General features: G+C 40.6%; 1 protein-coding gene across 7 annotated transcripts in view; it reads left to right on the top strand.

Annotated features, from left to right (window-relative positions):
• The window catches only part of MSI2 (musashi RNA binding protein 2), a 518,653-nt gene that overhangs the window by 133,852 nt on the left and 368,004 nt on the right, over positions 1-16,797 (top strand). For all 7 annotated transcript variants that reach the window (XM_069971112.1, XM_069971110.1, XM_069971109.1 and 4 more), the window contains exon 6: positions 10,491-10,583. In XM_069971112.1, coding sequence (XP_069827213.1) covers positions 10,491-10,583 — 93 coding nt within the window. The remainder of the gene's footprint in view (positions 1-10,490; positions 10,584-16,797) is intronic.

Genomic DNA, 16,797 nt, shown 5'->3' with positions numbered 1-16,797 from the left:
TGCTCGTGTAATACTGTTGCATGGCTGTTGCAGGGTTCTTCTAGCTTCTCTCTGCAGCTGCCGGTGGAACTTCTAATCTGGTCTCTGCAGTGACAGGCCGCTCAGCCTGTCATTTGACATGGCCTTGTCCCATCTCGGCCAGTGAGCGGCCTGTCACTTCAGTGACCAGATTAGAAGGTGGCTGCAGAGAGAAGGCCTTCACTGTTACTTTACAAGCACCACAGCTTGGTGTCGGCTTGGTGTGCTGAAAGGTTTTACTCAGCATAAAGTAAATATTAGCTTGCCTTATACTAAAGATTAACTAAGCTAAATTTATTGCTTATTTTGCCTGCATATGATTAGATTAGCTACAGTAACAAGTGTGTTAAGGATGTTTCAATTGTTCAGCTACTTTAGCTCGTGTTCACACAACACACACTATTCCTGCCTTCATATCTGCTCTGCTTAAACCAGAGGTGGTTTGTATAGCGGAGTCTGCTAGCAAGCATTATTAGAAAGTAATTCCCTCTGCCAGCTGGTGGCAAAAGTTACTTACGGAAACTTGACATTACCTACCTGTACAGTGAATATTAGCTGATGCTGCAGCATTTTTGGATTGCAGAAATGTTTTTCAGCTGAAACTTACGCTTCATGGGCATTTTCCACTTTTCCCCTCTAAAGTTTCGACCCCTCCAACCTCCAGTATGGGAATGTGTAACCAGTTAAACTTACATATGTTGATAATCATACTAGTTGCACTAGTGAAAACGACAAAAAAGGATACTTTAATCTATCCTAAGCTGCAATCCCAAGTGTCTCCAAGTATATGAAATGGATATGAAAGGAGTGTGAGAATAAAGCAGCGTCCACATTCCTGTTCCCCTAGCAGCAAGTCCAGAATTCCGCCTGTCCTGTTGAGAGGCGCAGATCTACCCATTATTCACTTGGTTTCCAGGCAGCAGAAGGTGGATTTGACAGAACTTCTAATACAGATGCATTGCCATTATTCCAGTGGCACTTCAGTAAAGAAGTTCTTCATTTTCGCCATCACATTGATGGAGTGCGGTGTCTTAACCTCACATGCAGTTTATTTTCACAGTGCAAATAACACACACACACAAAAACATACACACATTTGTCACACTGAGCTTCCACCGAATCACAGGTGGTTTTGCTTGAGAGCTGAATTTCCCTCTTGTTCGGGTCAATATCCAGAGGATGAGTATTAGATCAGTGCATTTTTGGTCTATACATGATCCAGACAAGCACTTGTATCTCAAAATGCTCATGTTCGGTTAATTTTCTTTGTTGGTCATGTCTCGTATTGTATTGTATTTTCTTTCCCTGCTAAGTAAATTTATGGTTCTAAAACGTGTATGGTCCATTGCTAGTTGAATAGCTGCAGTGTTATGGCAATGTGGGGTTGGCGCACACACTTTTGTGAATGTGAATAGATGAATACTGTCTTTACGTTTGATCAGGGGTCCGGTGTGAGGCTTCTAGGCTCTGGTGTAAAATCTACAATAAGGCCTATTGAGCCTGCGACTATGATTAGTACCACCCTCTTATGTGGCAGAATGGCCTCTTGGCCCCAAAGCACCTGGATACATGTCCATAGTTTTGTCTTGTGCAAATGTTTTTTTTTAACTAATAAATAACACTATGCATCTAGGATACCCCATCACTTTGATTGGTAGTAGTCTGAGCTCTGGGATCCCCACAAAGGCTGCGTTCACACTACGTTTTTGCAATCCGTTTTTCTGTGCATCAGTTTTGATCCATTTTTTCATTGACTTCCATTATAAAATAAAGAACCAAAACGAATCCGTTTTTTTAACATACACAAAAGTAAGGTCAACTACATTTTTGTGTACGTTAAAAAAAGGATGCGTTTTGATCTGTTTTTTTTTTTTATAAAGAAAGTCAATGGAAAAACGGATCAAAACGGATACATGCAAATGCATCTGTTTTTTCCATCCACTTTTCATCTGTTTTTTTTTTTGCAAAAACGGATTGCAAAAACGTAGTGTGAACCCAGCCTAAGCCTTAACGGAGTAATGCCGCAATTTTCTTAATCTGAGGATGACCATATGTCACTGTGAAGGGGATGCAGAGCTGAATTAATGATATGGCCCTTTTAATCTCCTGATTAGTTATATAGTTCCAGCGGTCAGCCTCCCACCAATCCTAAATAGATGGTATATCTGAGCGATACATCATTATTCAAGCCTTAACTGTTGGTGATAATGCTTTTTATTTTAGTGCCAGTTTCACTGCTACCATGGTGCTTGGCATCATAAATGTGAAATATTATTAAGAACTACCAGCTAAATGTGAAAGCCACATGTGGATTCAGAGCACCTTGTTTAGGAATGATTGCCTACATAGGACAATGAATGGCTAGAGTTATTGACCAATGGGGCTGAAGTTGTCTTTGGTAAATAAAGGAATGAATCTTAATGCTAGTTTTTTTGTTTTTTTTTCATGTGGACAAATGCATACTCCGCCCACCAGCTCCTGATTGGCAGTTATCTATCCATGCTGTGCTTAGGCAGCCAACTGTCAATCAGCAGCTGGAGGGCGGGGGAAGGGTGTGGAAAGAGTCTTTCTCCTGCATATTAGGGGAACGGCTGAACAGAATGATGTAAGTAATACACCGATTGATTCAGCATTTCTGTCACTAGCTTATACTGCCCTCATTTAAGCAGCATAAACCTAGTGTCAGATTCCCTTTTATATGGATACTCCCAGCTGACTCCTTAATCTGCCCTGTGTTTCTGCTACTGTAGTTTGGTTCCTCAGCATATTGACAGGGTATATTTAACGTTATTGTATGAAGATCATATCAGTAGACTCGTGTTAATCCTATTTTAGTCCTTGGAAATAACAAACTTATCAGAGACATTGCTCTTTATGGCTCTGCAATATAGCATTCAGCCAGTTTGATCTAGTTAGAAGCCACTTTTCTCATTAAATGAGCTATTGTTGTCTAATGAATGCAATGCTGGAGCCTGGACATGAAACACAATATGGTGTGCAGCGTCACATAAGACTTAAGATGATTTTTCCAATTATGACCGAATTTGCAAGACCTTGGCGTAAAAGTGATGGAATGCCAAGTTTGTGATGAGGTAAACAAGCCTAATGCTCTACCTAATATATAGATATGCGGAGAAACATTTCAGTTTATATGCAATTAGCTCCTTCTCAAGTCAAATTAATTTAAGCAATTTGAGATGCAAATAGAGTATTTTCCATTGATGCTAACCGTCAAACTCTGTTGAAATGAAAAGCAAGATAGGATTAGACTGAAGGGCATACATTGCTCCTGAGAGCGGTGCGTGGCAAATTTACAACATTACAGCCTGAAATGCACATATTTTCAGGGATGAGGTTAGATAAAGGACTACATTTCACAGCAGCTTGGTGGCTTAACCCCATCATTTTCCACCTAAGAAATATTACTGCTATTTAGCATGCCTTTGGCACTAATATGCTGTAATCTGCCTGTTGCACCATCTGTTAGTTTTGATGTAAATTGTGTTGGCACCCCTTTTCCTCCTGTGTTACATGGTTTTGCCTTGCGATTGACTATACGTTTTCTACATAATTGCCTTTTTAATCATTTGTCTGCTCCTAAAGTTCAATTACAGATGATGATAATGTTTGAAGGAACGTATCAGCAGCTGTCAATTCTGTAGTCACTCGTAAGCTTGGAGTTAGGATTCTGAATAAAATACAAAATATTTGTTACTAATACCAAGGTTGATTCACTGTGGATATAACCTGCAGATTTAAAAAGGTAAAATCCATTGTGGGTAATAGTATTAGGCGTGTGTATGAGATTTTACACTTTTCATCTATATGCTGCTCAATAAGTCGGCGTAGGATTATGTAACATATTCACAATGTATTTGCAGTATAAGAATTTGCTAGGTGCAGACCAGCTTAAAAGTCTGGCTGGAATTATGAAAAGTCCATAGCAATATATTGTCACGGTACTCTGTTTGACATATGACGAGACGGCTTGCTTTTAGGGCAGATAAATGTCAGGAAAATACAAAAATTGTGGACAGAACATAGGACCGATACTTTTCAATGGCCCTTCAATTGACACATTCGGACCGATATCCTCTATGCAGTGTTCTATGACTTGCAGAGCTCTAAGAATGCACATCCATAGTGCAGTCCGCCATTACAGATGTATGAATGAGGCCTTATGCTTTACTAAATCTCTCTTAAGGGTACAAACACATTGATTGACATGCTACGAGTAAGTGACAGCCCCGTTAACTCCTGCCGGTTGAAGCATACTACTGTACCAGCTCCACGCTCCAGCTTGCTTTGGGGGTTCCCGGCTGGACGTCCTGCTCAGCCTTTCAGTGCGCTGCCTCGCTGTCACTTCCTCGCAGCATGTCAATCCCGCTGCGAGAAACAACAGGCAAGGGATCTGCAGAGAGAAATCTGCTGTGGATCGGGTACATGTGTTTGTACCCTAAATAGGCAAGGTTTCAGCAAACTGCCTTGATCAACAGTACAAGGAATTTAAATAAACTTTGTAATATATCTTATCAGACAAAAATGCTTTCTTCTCCTTTTTATCAAACATCTTCCCTCTCTATTTGCTAAACTTTTCTCACTTTAAAACATCAGCTTCATACTGTCAAGCAACTAGTTCATGGGTCAAGTTACAAGTAAGGCTTCTCAATGGAGCAGGAAGGAGGAGAGCCTGGGTGTACAGGCTGAGAAATCGAGAGACAACTATGACACTGCTCTGTTAAAGGGGTTGTCCAGCGGGAAATTTTTTTCTTTCCAATCAACTTGTCAGAAAGTTATTTAAAAATCTCAAGTCTTCCCATACTTATAAGTTACTATATGTCATGCAGGAAATGTTTTTTTATTTACATTCAGACACAGTGCTCCCTGCTGACACCTCTGGCCAAGTCAGGAACTGTCCACAGCAGGAGAGGTTTTCTATGGGGATTCGCTGCTGCTCTGGACAGTTCCTGACTCGGCCACAGATGTCAGCAGAGAGCACTGTTTCTGAATGTAAATAAACAACACTTTCTGCAGGACATACAACAGTTTATAAGTATGGGAAGACTGGAGATTTTTAAATAGAAGTAAATTACGAATCTATATAACTTTCTGACACCAGTTCATTTGAAAGAAAATTTTTTTTTTTTTGCTGGACAACCCCTTTAAGTTAGAGATATTCCCTTTATACACCTTTTAGGCTGTTCACTACAGCTTTATCTTGACTTCCATGCTACGTCTGCATTTTAGGCTGTACACAAACATAAACATTAGGTTCTGCCCACCAGCTCTGGTAAATCAGAAAATGACAGATTTAGGGGGTATTCACACAATCCGTAATAAGTCTGTGCACCAGAATTCAGAACTCTCATCATCATCATTCATTTTGATGCCGGGACCTCTGAAACTGTTTAAAACTTTGCACTTCTGTACTGACACAGCGTATAAGTACAGTAAATAGTACTGTTCCATAACATATGATGGTCAGAGATAGTGCTATATCTGATGGTGGTTGTGTATGCTGTATTTTGGCCCATTATTTGTGCTCCTGACCTGTCCCCATCAGAACATGCATAGATATGTCATGTGCAGCACTCTCTGTGCCCGTTCTGCTTTAGACAAGCATATTGAAATTAACTGGATGTCTTCAGGCGTACCCAGAAGCCTGTGGCTTTCTTGCTTATATGTAATCGGAAACCTCTTATCCCTCTGAGTACATACAAGCAGGATTGCTCTAGGCTTCTAGGCATGCCAAGAGATGTTCTTTTCTCAAGTTATGCCCTACGACCTGCTTTGTTTCCCTGGCTTGGGGACATGTGGGCATGGTTCTATGAAGTTATAGAAAGTGGAGCCAGAATATGTTTTAATTTTTATAAGTTTTCTGTTGTTTTTTTTTCCCATCTCCTCAGTCTTAAATGAATCTCCGTTTTCTTGGTTTTCCAAATTTTCTTGGACAAACTACTTAGGGACAATTAATTTATATGAGGCAATTGAATGCACAGGTATTCCATGATGTATACAGTTTATTGTAATTACCCCTTTGGTTTTACCACACTCAGCATGCAGTTTAATCTAGCAGCAGTGTGTGTATATATTTGTAGGAAAAGATTTAAGAGAGCTATTTATTTATTGACTTCCAGTATATTCCTGCTGCTTCTGGCATTAGAAGTCCAGTGGGTGGTTTTATGAGTGATTGACAGCTATCTCTGTATGTAACCATGTCTTGGCCTTAATGCCCTAGTAAAAAATTTTTATGCCAAGGACATAACTTTTTCATGTCTCCATAGCCACATGAGGGCTTATTTACTGCATAAGTTGTACTTTTTAATGGTTCCATTTTAGAATATGTATGACTTTGTTAATCCACCCCCTGGTAAAAAAAAAACAAAAAAAAACAGAGGGTGGAAAACTTGACTCTTGTCTCTTGTTTAGGTGTGGTTTGCAATTAAGCTCCATTCACTTTAACGGCAGGGAGTTACAGAACCCCTCTCAAACTGGAGAAAGAGTGCTTTCTCTAGAAGAAAGTGGGCATGTTTTTGTACCTATGGATAACCTCTTTACTGTATTATGATGTCCTTGTATGTCATAATGATGTAAAAAATATACAGAAAGGGCTCACGACATGAGCATCCTCTTTGCAATGCGATCAGCCGCAGCAGCTAATTAACCATTTAAGTGCGGCTGTCAACAGGGGCGTAGCTAGGATTCATGGGGCCCATAGCAAAAAACTGTATGGGGCCCCATAAATCCTGTACGCCCCCCCCCCCCTCGCCAAAGACAGACAATGACGCACATATACACACACAGAGGCACCAATAACATATATACAGATACGCCACTGACATACACACATATATACGCTGTAATGTGATTACACTAGTGCTGATGTATACTCCATGAATAGACTGTACACAGGGAAATCATCTGATTGTAATAAGAAATACTTAACCAGAAATAAAAGAAAATGCTGCAGATATTAGTGGTGGGTTCCTTTTATTAGAGCCCAACATTAATAGAAGCTGCTGCAGAACATCTTTGGGAGCAAACACACATATACACCAGTGCTACAGACATTGCTGACATACACACACACACACACACACACATATAGCCACAGATACATACACATACTGACATATAAATATATACACAGATACATATGTACACTCACTGACATATACATATACCCACAGATACATATATATACACTCACTGACACACATACACAGCACTTACAGCTCCCAGCCTTCCTCCTCCTCCTCCTGTAGTCCGGGCTGATCTTCACATAGAGGTATTGAGGACCTTTGGGTCATGTGACCCAAAGGTCCTTAATCCCTCTCCTGTGCCGTCTGGCAGGTCCTGCTCCTCTGTTCAGCCCGCTCACCCGGCACAACAGTAAGGGGGCTGAACAGTGCAGTGGGGGTCCCTCTTCCTCTCTGGACCCCTGGGGAGCGGGGTATCTACCATGAAGGCAGGGCCGGCTTCCTCGGGCCCCTTTCATGCAGGGTCCCCATAGCAGTCGCCTTCCCTGCCTTCATAGTAGCTACGCCACTGGCTGTCAAAACTGACAGCAGCATTTAGATGCAGTAAAAAAAAAAAAAAAAAAAGGATCCCTGGTGATCAAGTGGCAGATCGGCTTCTCACCATGCATTCCGCCCTGGCCGGCCTACCACATCTGATGTATATCAGTAGAGCAGGCCGGGGGCGGATTGGTGCACTGGGGGCGGTGGTCCCCAGTGCACCAAAACACCTAATGGGTGCCTTCACACCTACCGTATCGCAGCAGAAAATCCGCAGCAGATTTAAGTAAATGAATGAACACAGCATTAAATACGCACTGTCAAATCCGCTGCGGATCCGCAGCAGATTTGTAAGTGCGGATTTGATGCTGTGTTCATTCATTTAGTTAAATCTGCTGCGGATCTGCTGCGATACAGTAGGTGTGAAGGCACCCAATTAGCATATTGAAGAACCTGCTAATATTGAAACTGTGCAGAGGATGAAGCTATAAAACTTACCTTTATCCTCAGCACCCTGTACGCTAAAGTTAAATATCTGCATGTTACATTCTTTTAACCTGCTGATAGTTTCCATTTTGATGATTGCATGGTTCCACCTACATATACAGCAGACCAACAGCATTTCATTGCCTACACTTTGACTCCTCAGATTCCAGTCATTTCTCCAAAGAGGCTAGCGTAACCTCATGTAAGGCTGTAGTCAGGGGCAGGACAGCATCCCGGCATGCTCTGTGGCCACTCTTTTGCTCTTTAATGGTCCACGGAATAGTCTAGAATAGTTGCTTCCTGCAATACCCACTGCCAAGGAAGTGGGATAGAAAGCGTTGTAATGATTCGGAAAAAATAAGGATTGAGGGACATTGTATTGAAGAACTAATCAAATAAATTGTGTTATTTTAGTATGTTAACTGAGTACTGTAGTTTTCTATGATGATATCCCAACTATATCAAAGCAAAATCTAAAAGTTGAAAGAAAGGCATGTGACGAGACAAGTAATTTAAAACTCCAGTCTGCAAATTTGTGGCAGAGATTGTAAATGTTTTAAACCCAATTTCTCACCTAACAATCAAAACTAGGAACCTTTCTATAAGATATTTGAACCTAGCCATGCCTGCAGAGACTTGGCCAATGCATATGCATCAGGGACATTTACATATAGTAGTTCAGTTTAAAATAAGAATAGTCTTGATTTGCATGTGAAAATGAATGTTTTTGCATATGCATTCAATGTCCTGCAATTCTGACCTACTATTGACACCCAGAGATGGGAAGAAGCTCTTTGTCCCTCCTCCTCCAGATGCTCAGTCTTTGGGCTGGAAAAGACAGCTGATATTTTAGAGTCTCGTGTCGAATGTCACGCTCAAAAGAAGAAAGATCTCTATAAAAAAAAAAAAACTACAAACCTTTATTTATCAAGACTTCTTCCTAGCTTACATTATTTTCTAGTGATTTATCTTCTGTTCTCCCCAATGTTTGTGCTGAGTTCTTATGGTGAAGCTGAACAGGGGGTTCCTATTTTGAATGCGTCGAGCTTTAAATAAAATAAAAACTAATTATCACTTTCATCTGTATTGTTCTGATACCCCATACATTTGTTTTAGATTTATTTATTTATTTAGTATTGTCAAAATGTTAGCTATTTTGGTTTCATCAGTGCCAAATGTAGTGTTTTACAGGGATATTTTTTCCCCCGGAAAAATGCAAAGTATATGTATAGCCCCAGTTGTCATAAATGTTCATTCCCTTGGTGTTTTATGCCTTCATTCAGTACAGAAATAATAGCTTGTGTAATGCCTTTAAATACAGATGTGTCCACTCTTACCTTTCACTTAGTTAGGGTTTTCATAGTCTTATGTGACTAATTTGAAACAAACAGAAGTCTTTGTTTACCTAACAATGACCAAACGTTCACACTGTACAAATGATTGGCACAAACTTAACACACTTAACACACTTCTAAAAATATATTGTTTTCTTATTTGTTTCCAAAATCAGCTGTACAAGTATTAAAGGGAACCAATCATCTCTCTGGTGTAGTGTGAACCGGCCCCAGTAACTTGCTGCTGCTTCACACAGCTCTCCAAAGCTGTGTCTGGCAGTCACTGGTGGGTGGCAAGGTAAAATCTTTAATCTTTGGTCCCTGCTTCCAATATCTAGGCATTGGGGTGGAGCTGCATTGGTATTTAGTCACGTTACCTCCACCCTCTTCCCAGCCTCTCACAATTGATTGGCAGCTTGAGTACTGGAAACTTAATGCAAAGCCTAGCACTCAGGCTGCCAATCGAGCACAAATGGCTGTGAAGAGGGTGGAGGCAGTGTGACTACATGGCGCTGCAACTTTGCCCAAATACCTAGATGCTGGGGTTAAGGGTTAGATTTTTTTATTTTTTAATATTGCTGCCCTGCTTGAGACCATTGGTCTCAGTGTTGGAGAGCTGTGTCCATCGGCTATCAGGTACTGGGACTTTTCACATTCCGCTAGGGAGGTGAATGGTTCCCTTTAAAGTGTGCATGTACACTTGACCTCCTTCTGTTCCTTAGATTGAGCATGGACACATGCAGTCCCCCTCACCATATTAACGACATCACTTTGCCTAGCTAATATCATGTATTTTTCAGTCAGCATTTACTGAACCTATTTTTACGAACATGTTCGTAAATATCAGTCGTAAGATGTGAAGACTCATAAAAACACTTTTCTAAAAGATCTCTGTTGGAGTTTCCCTTTGCAAGCATACAGTGGCTGTTTTTTTTTTCTATATCTATGTTACAGCCTGCATGCTTCCAAATAGTAACCAGTGCCGATTTAATAGGATAGAGCTGTAAATTCCTTTCATGAGTACATAATATTAATTAATGGGATTAGCAGTGCTATCGGAGCGATATTTCTGTCCCACTTTGTTATAGGAAATAATCTGATTAAGCCATGCATTTCTTTTTTTCTTTCTGTATAGATGGTCACAAGAACAAAGAAAATATTCGTAGGAGGATTATCGGCAAATACAGTAGTAGAAGATGTAAAGCAATACTTTGAGCAGTATGGCAAGGTAAGGAGCCGCTGGTTATCTCTCTATTCGTTTGCTTTGAGAGCTTTTCTCAAGGATATTGGACACTGCGGTAGACTTGTGTGGTATTTTACTTGTTTGTGCCCTTCCTCATTAAAAGTTGTGATCAGTAATTATTCTGAAAAGTCATTCTGCTCTGAACTATTGCATGGTCTTTTAAAAACCCATCAACCCTGGAGCTGTCAGTGCTAGCAGTTTCTGCATTGGAATTGTAATAGTTTGTTTTCGACATTGTTAGATTCTGGCTGAGCTCTGCATCTTGAATAAAGTATAGAACTTTGGGGTAATGAATAGAATGCAGCATTGAATTTTGAATATGAAAGTATTTCATGCAATACAAAAGTGTACGGCTCTTGTCATAGAGAGTCCAAGGGTTTTGGAGTTGTATGAGAATAATTCTGCAGTGACTTTGGAAGAGCATGGGCAAGATCTGGTCCACATTTTTTCTTAACTGTTTAACTGTGTGGTTTATGTGTTGTTGAACATAACTAGTTCTACGCATTCTACAGGGTACAGGTTCAAAACTTATCAACCCAGAAAATTGCAACAACTGGGAATGTTCCTGGCAAAAGCTATTTGATGTGTTGTCCATGGTGCTGAACACAGAGCTGAAGGCGCTGGATCCAATAGTTATGAACCTGCATGAAAAATTTCTGTGTGTAGACAACTTTTGAACCACAAGATATATTGAAAGTCTTATTGCAGCAATTGACAATTCTGCTCCCATTGGAACAACTTGCCCTTGAGCCAATATGGTGACTTTAAAGGTGGTGGCCATGTTCTTGACATACCGTAAAGATAGGTCAATCACCTGTTACTTACTGGAATAATAAGATAAGTCATTTTAGTTAAGGGAGAGGTCAGACTATAATGCCAGTGGACCTTCTGGTGACTCTAACCCAGTAATGTTCCTCTAATACACAAGGGCCCCTTAAAATCCAGTAGAAGGCTGTGGATACATAACCTATTTGACATGACCATATTGATATGTTCTGCTTGTTTAAAGATTACAGTGATAATGTAGCTGATGTGTATATGCCTCTGGGCCCAGGGAACTGCACATTGATAATGGTTTGAGGACAGGTCTCCTTTTTGGACACACTAGATGTTGACGGAGGCTTTCGTTTATACGGAAATATGCTTGTCTATGCATCTTACCTGGAATACCACTTGTCCATTGAGTTGATGCCACTGTTGGACTACAAAAGAGGGAGACATTGAGCTCCTTTTTGCTAGAAGTTAGAGGCTGTGGCATAGTTATGTGGCCAGGTATAGTAACCCACACCAGGTGAGTAAATGTGATGCCACTATGAACCGATCCCCTGTACTTCACTTAGCTGGGGCTGATGTAAAACCGGAATGACACGCGACATGATTTGTCCGACAAGACCTTGCTTTATTGTATAGTAATTGTCCTGCATTTATCACAAGTGGATGGCAAGGGCAGCTAAAGGAAAACTTTTAATAGAAAACATGAGATGCATTGAACGTGTCTAGTGGGAACAGGAAAGAGCTGATATGCAGGTCATACAGAGAAGCACATATGGTTTCACTAAGTGTGCTATGATGCTCCAGGCAATGTGGATGCGACTTTAAAGCAGTCATTTCTTCCTTAAAATTTCATTTAGATAATACTGCATAATGTAAAAGAAATTTCATGTCAAAAGTTCATTAGAACTTGATCTTGTTTACCTTCTGTCAAGCTAGCCACATTAGCCTGCATACCCAACGCGCACGTGGCAGTACCCCATAGTCCAAGCTTTGTTTCCGATAAACCCCTGTGGATAATGTACTTATGTTTCTACTTGCATACTGCAGATTTACAGACAGGAGCAATGGAAGATCAATGCAGATGGTCGACCACCATAAATCTCTGTAATGCAGAACTATGTGTGAATACATGCCTGTATATCTCAGTGGTGGCCATGAAGGTCCTAGTAACTTGCTGGGCTGAGTTTACAGTACAACTGGGTTAAAACACCAGAATAATAAAAGGTCACCCAGTCGGTGCAAGGAAGTGAGACTGCAATCAGAACAAAGAGCTTAGACATTTGAGATGAACACTTCACTCGCTTCGTCTTGTCTCCTCCGCTCATTGGATTTCACCACTCTTAGCACTTCACGATCACAGCTCTATTTTAGGACTCTTTGCAATATGCTAAATAGCAGCTTACCAAAGCGGCACATTTATTCTCTCATTATATGTTCCCCTTGTATTGTTGTGCCTGCATGATCTCTTCGCATTAGTAATAAATATGCATTTGTATGTAGGAGACATGTTAAGTATGGCAATGACTAATGTGTGCAATTTTATGAAGGATACATGCACACGCCGCTGTGTTACTAGTGCGGCTCATGTTCCGATTGTTTATTTCCTATATACATTATAGTGCTACGGATCCATATTGACTAAGCTGAATTCTATTTCGCAGCTCTGAGACTAAAAATGTGATTTATTTATTTATTTATTTTTACATAGCATTGCAGAATTTATCACAGAAAGAAAGGTTTCTGTAGGATATTGAGAAACATATGGGAATATTCGATGCTCACATGATAAACAGATCCACTGTTACCAAAATGAGAATCACTCCCTTTGTCCTCCCATATAAAATAAAAATAGGCATAACATTCCTATTAATCATATACATCCCTAAGGAAGCAAGCAAAGGAAACAGATCTGTATAGGACATTATAAAATCTGGATTTAGTTCTCCTATTCCTGTGACTATAACAGAAGCCTTCTCCTTCATCTAGTGAGGGGACAGAATGGATTGTACTGTGCTGTCATTCCTATCCCAGGAGCTGTTGGCAGACACACTAGCTGTTGTGTGTCTTTCTCAATGCAACATGTCACTTTGCTTGCTTCAGGTACTCTAACCTGCTTATACCCAGTAGGAGCGAAGCGCTTTGTTCCTATCTGTATTCTGCTTATCAGGCTGTGGGCTTTGTAGTCTCCTCCGCTCCGTACCGCTTCTCCCCAGGTGCTGGGAAAAGATGGATCCAGTCCTGGGAAACTTCTCCTAGTTTCCCAGGACTGGATCCATCTTTTTTCCAGCACCTAGAGTAGTAGCGGCACGTAGTGGAGCAGCCTGATAAGCAGAATACAGATACGAACAAAGCGTTTCGCTCCTAATGTAAATTCGCTCACCCCTACCAAGACGTTATGTAGGTACTTGAGATGGTGCCATGGCTTCTCAGCTGCTCCAACAGTCCCTATGCTAGTAATAGTCAATAAAACATGGCATTGTTTAGTTTGTCCATTTTTAATACCTCTTATTTGTAATACTTCTCATGTCCTAGAGAGTACTTTAGAAGTATTTTTTCTTAGTAATAAGTGCAAATGAAAAGACGATTGTGTCCTGTATTAGGCTTCTTGAAAATCTAAAGGATGGCTTTTTAAGACTTGTACCAGACCGGCACATTGGTGGAGATGGTGCCAGGCTCGAATCTCATGCATTCCCTGCTCGGTGTATAGTTTGAATGGGTGTAAGCCACAAATCAGCATTACTAGGCAATTTTCATCAGCCTCCACCCACAGTTCATTGTAAGCGCATTTTAGGCTGGTTTTCTATAGTTTAATAATGAAAAACATGAAGTAGCCTCCACTTTTCAGGCTTGCAGTTGCACTTCACATGGTGAACTGTGTAATTAGTTTGGAAGACTTATGCTTAGTCATTGGTTTATCCTAATCGGCTTTGGCTTTTCCCAACAACAAAGTGAGCTTATTTTGCTAAGCTGAAACAACTCTGCTCCCTTTGTTCCTGCCTTTTATTGTCTCATTCCTTTCATTCTGTTTTCCTGCCAAAGTTTTGTTTCATTAGGCCTACAAGTCATTTCCAATCCAGTGGGCTGCTACAATCAGGCCTTTATAACTGCGCTGCCCCGGTTCCCATGTGCCTTCTGGGACCGTGCCAAACCTTGTTGTCTGACATGACATTTTAACTCCTTCCAGTGCAGCAATACACCGCTAGTCATGTGGTCACTTCCTGGAAAGTGCCAGATATACAGTAAAGTTTATCAACTGCTATATGTCGTTTTTTATGTCATGGAAACAAAATGGCCAACTTTACCAAATGGTGGAAACTCTATGCCAAGCCTTTGAGGAAATTTCAGCTATAAAGGGTCTATCAACTTATAATATGCAGTTTATGTTCTCCAATTGCTGTGAGGTTGAAGTTTATCTATATTTCCATGTCTGCAGCACAAATCGTTCATGTGAAGATGACCGTAATGTCAGGAAGTATGGAGAGATGTCTGACGACATGATCACTACTTTATCCCTTTGTACTGAGCACCTTGAGTAACGGATCAGATCAGGGGGTCTTTTGCAGCTGTTGATATATCCTCATGTATTTGAGGTTTCTTGCTCCTTTGAAGAAAGGTAATCTTTAATAACGGACAGACTTTTATACATGGGAAACCTCTGTACTTCTGACTTTTAGGCTTTAGCTGCTTATTGGTACTGACAGAGGCCTACCCTCCACATCTTTTAGGGGGTCATGTATAAATGAATAATGAAGTAAGCGGAGAGTTTCTGCTACAACAGCTCTATAACAGCTATAGGCCCCATTCATTTTACATATATATATATATATATATATATATATATAATTTTATTTATTTATTTTTTGTTTATTTATTAGAGATGAGCTAGCATGTTTTCCAGGTAGTCCTAGGGCTGCATCAATCTTGTCCAAACACTGGAACTCAAAGGCAGATAGTTTGGGCTGGTGCAAACCCACTGTAAGGCTATGTTCACGCGTCATAACAGACCGGCCGTTCCGTGACCCTGGCTGGGTCACTGAACGGCCGGTCTGTGCCCGGATCATTTTGGCCGGTACTTAAGTACCGGCCGGGTGATCCGTCCGGTCGCAGAGCTCTGATGTGGGCTATATTAGCTATTTTGAACTTTTTTGCCCCATAGGGCTAATGGCCAAATTAGCCAAATGGCTAATGTCAAAATCCTACCATTGCCCTCCTTCGCTGTACAGGTGCGTGGTGGAGACGTAATTCTATACAATGCAGTTAACGGCGCTGCCGGAAGGATTCTGTCTCCGGTCTGTGTCTACCGTGGTAGCATAATTTTGACATCCTGGTTGCGTGGTAGCCGGATTTTTACATCCTGCCACTAGAAAAAGATGATAGTTACACTTTAACCAAAGTATACTGGCCCAGATTTACCAAGTAAGAGAGAAAATGGTTAAACCAGCACAGATTGTGCCTTTAGTACCACAAAGTCTTGTCCCCTTGGGGCCACTAGATTCACTTTATGATGATGTAGCTGGCTCATTGGAGTAGTTTAGCATGAGAATGGAGGCCTTTTTCCTCGGTGAGGGTTCATTTCATCGGCATTTGGAACCGGAGCATGGAATGGAGTCTGAAGGGCCAGTGCCAGTAGGTGCAAGGAGTCATGGTGTTGTGTGACTGAAAGCACAGTTCATCTAGTCTTGGCACAGCACTGCAGCTGAATTGTTTCATCTGCGCAGACATTGATATGTAGATTTCTGCTTTTCAACCAGTGGTTGCTTGCGCTGGGAAGCAAGGAGGAAAAAAAAAGATAAAATTTCACTATTCGCCAACAGATTTGTTAACCCATAACGTCACAAGCACATTGGGCTGTTCTTCGGAGAACATTTTTACACATTATTGGCGTATGTTATGCCTTGGAAGACATATGCATTAGACAAACCTCATTTGTAATTTTTACTGTCTTATTCCAGTAATATTCTTTTTCACTTTATAATATATCATTGTATAACCATAACAGGAGTAGTAAGCTTATCTTTTTGGATCAGTAGATCAGGGAACATAGACAGAATAGGCACGGGTATGTTTTTTTTCTCTAAATTTGCATTCTAAGAGTTTTTGATAAAATATTACTTAAACCTTGCAATTTTAATTCTGCCCAATAAACCCAATATTAAGCTGACCTCTCCAGTTCCATAAATATAATTTTTCTTTAGTGTAGCTTCCTTATCACAGACATGAATGTAGGAAAAGGTGACACCAGTATATAGGTAACACTGGACCAGGCCATTCACAATAGGTGATGGACAGAGCACACTCAGTTTACCCCCTCTTTATACAATATCCTCTCCATAGGTCACACAGGATTCATAGAAAACACTCTTGTACAGGTGGATATGGTTTTCTTCAAACTATTGGACCTATGACAATGCCATTTTTTTATTTG

This window comes from Dendropsophus ebraccatus, chromosome 5, assembly GCF_027789765.1.
Source record: "Dendropsophus ebraccatus isolate aDenEbr1 chromosome 5, aDenEbr1.pat, whole genome shotgun sequence".
Classification (NCBI taxonomy): Eukaryota; Metazoa; Chordata; class Amphibia; order Anura; family Hylidae; genus Dendropsophus; species Dendropsophus ebraccatus.
Note: the sequence above shows the minus strand (reverse complement) of the source record. Positions and strands in the feature narration are given on the sequence as shown.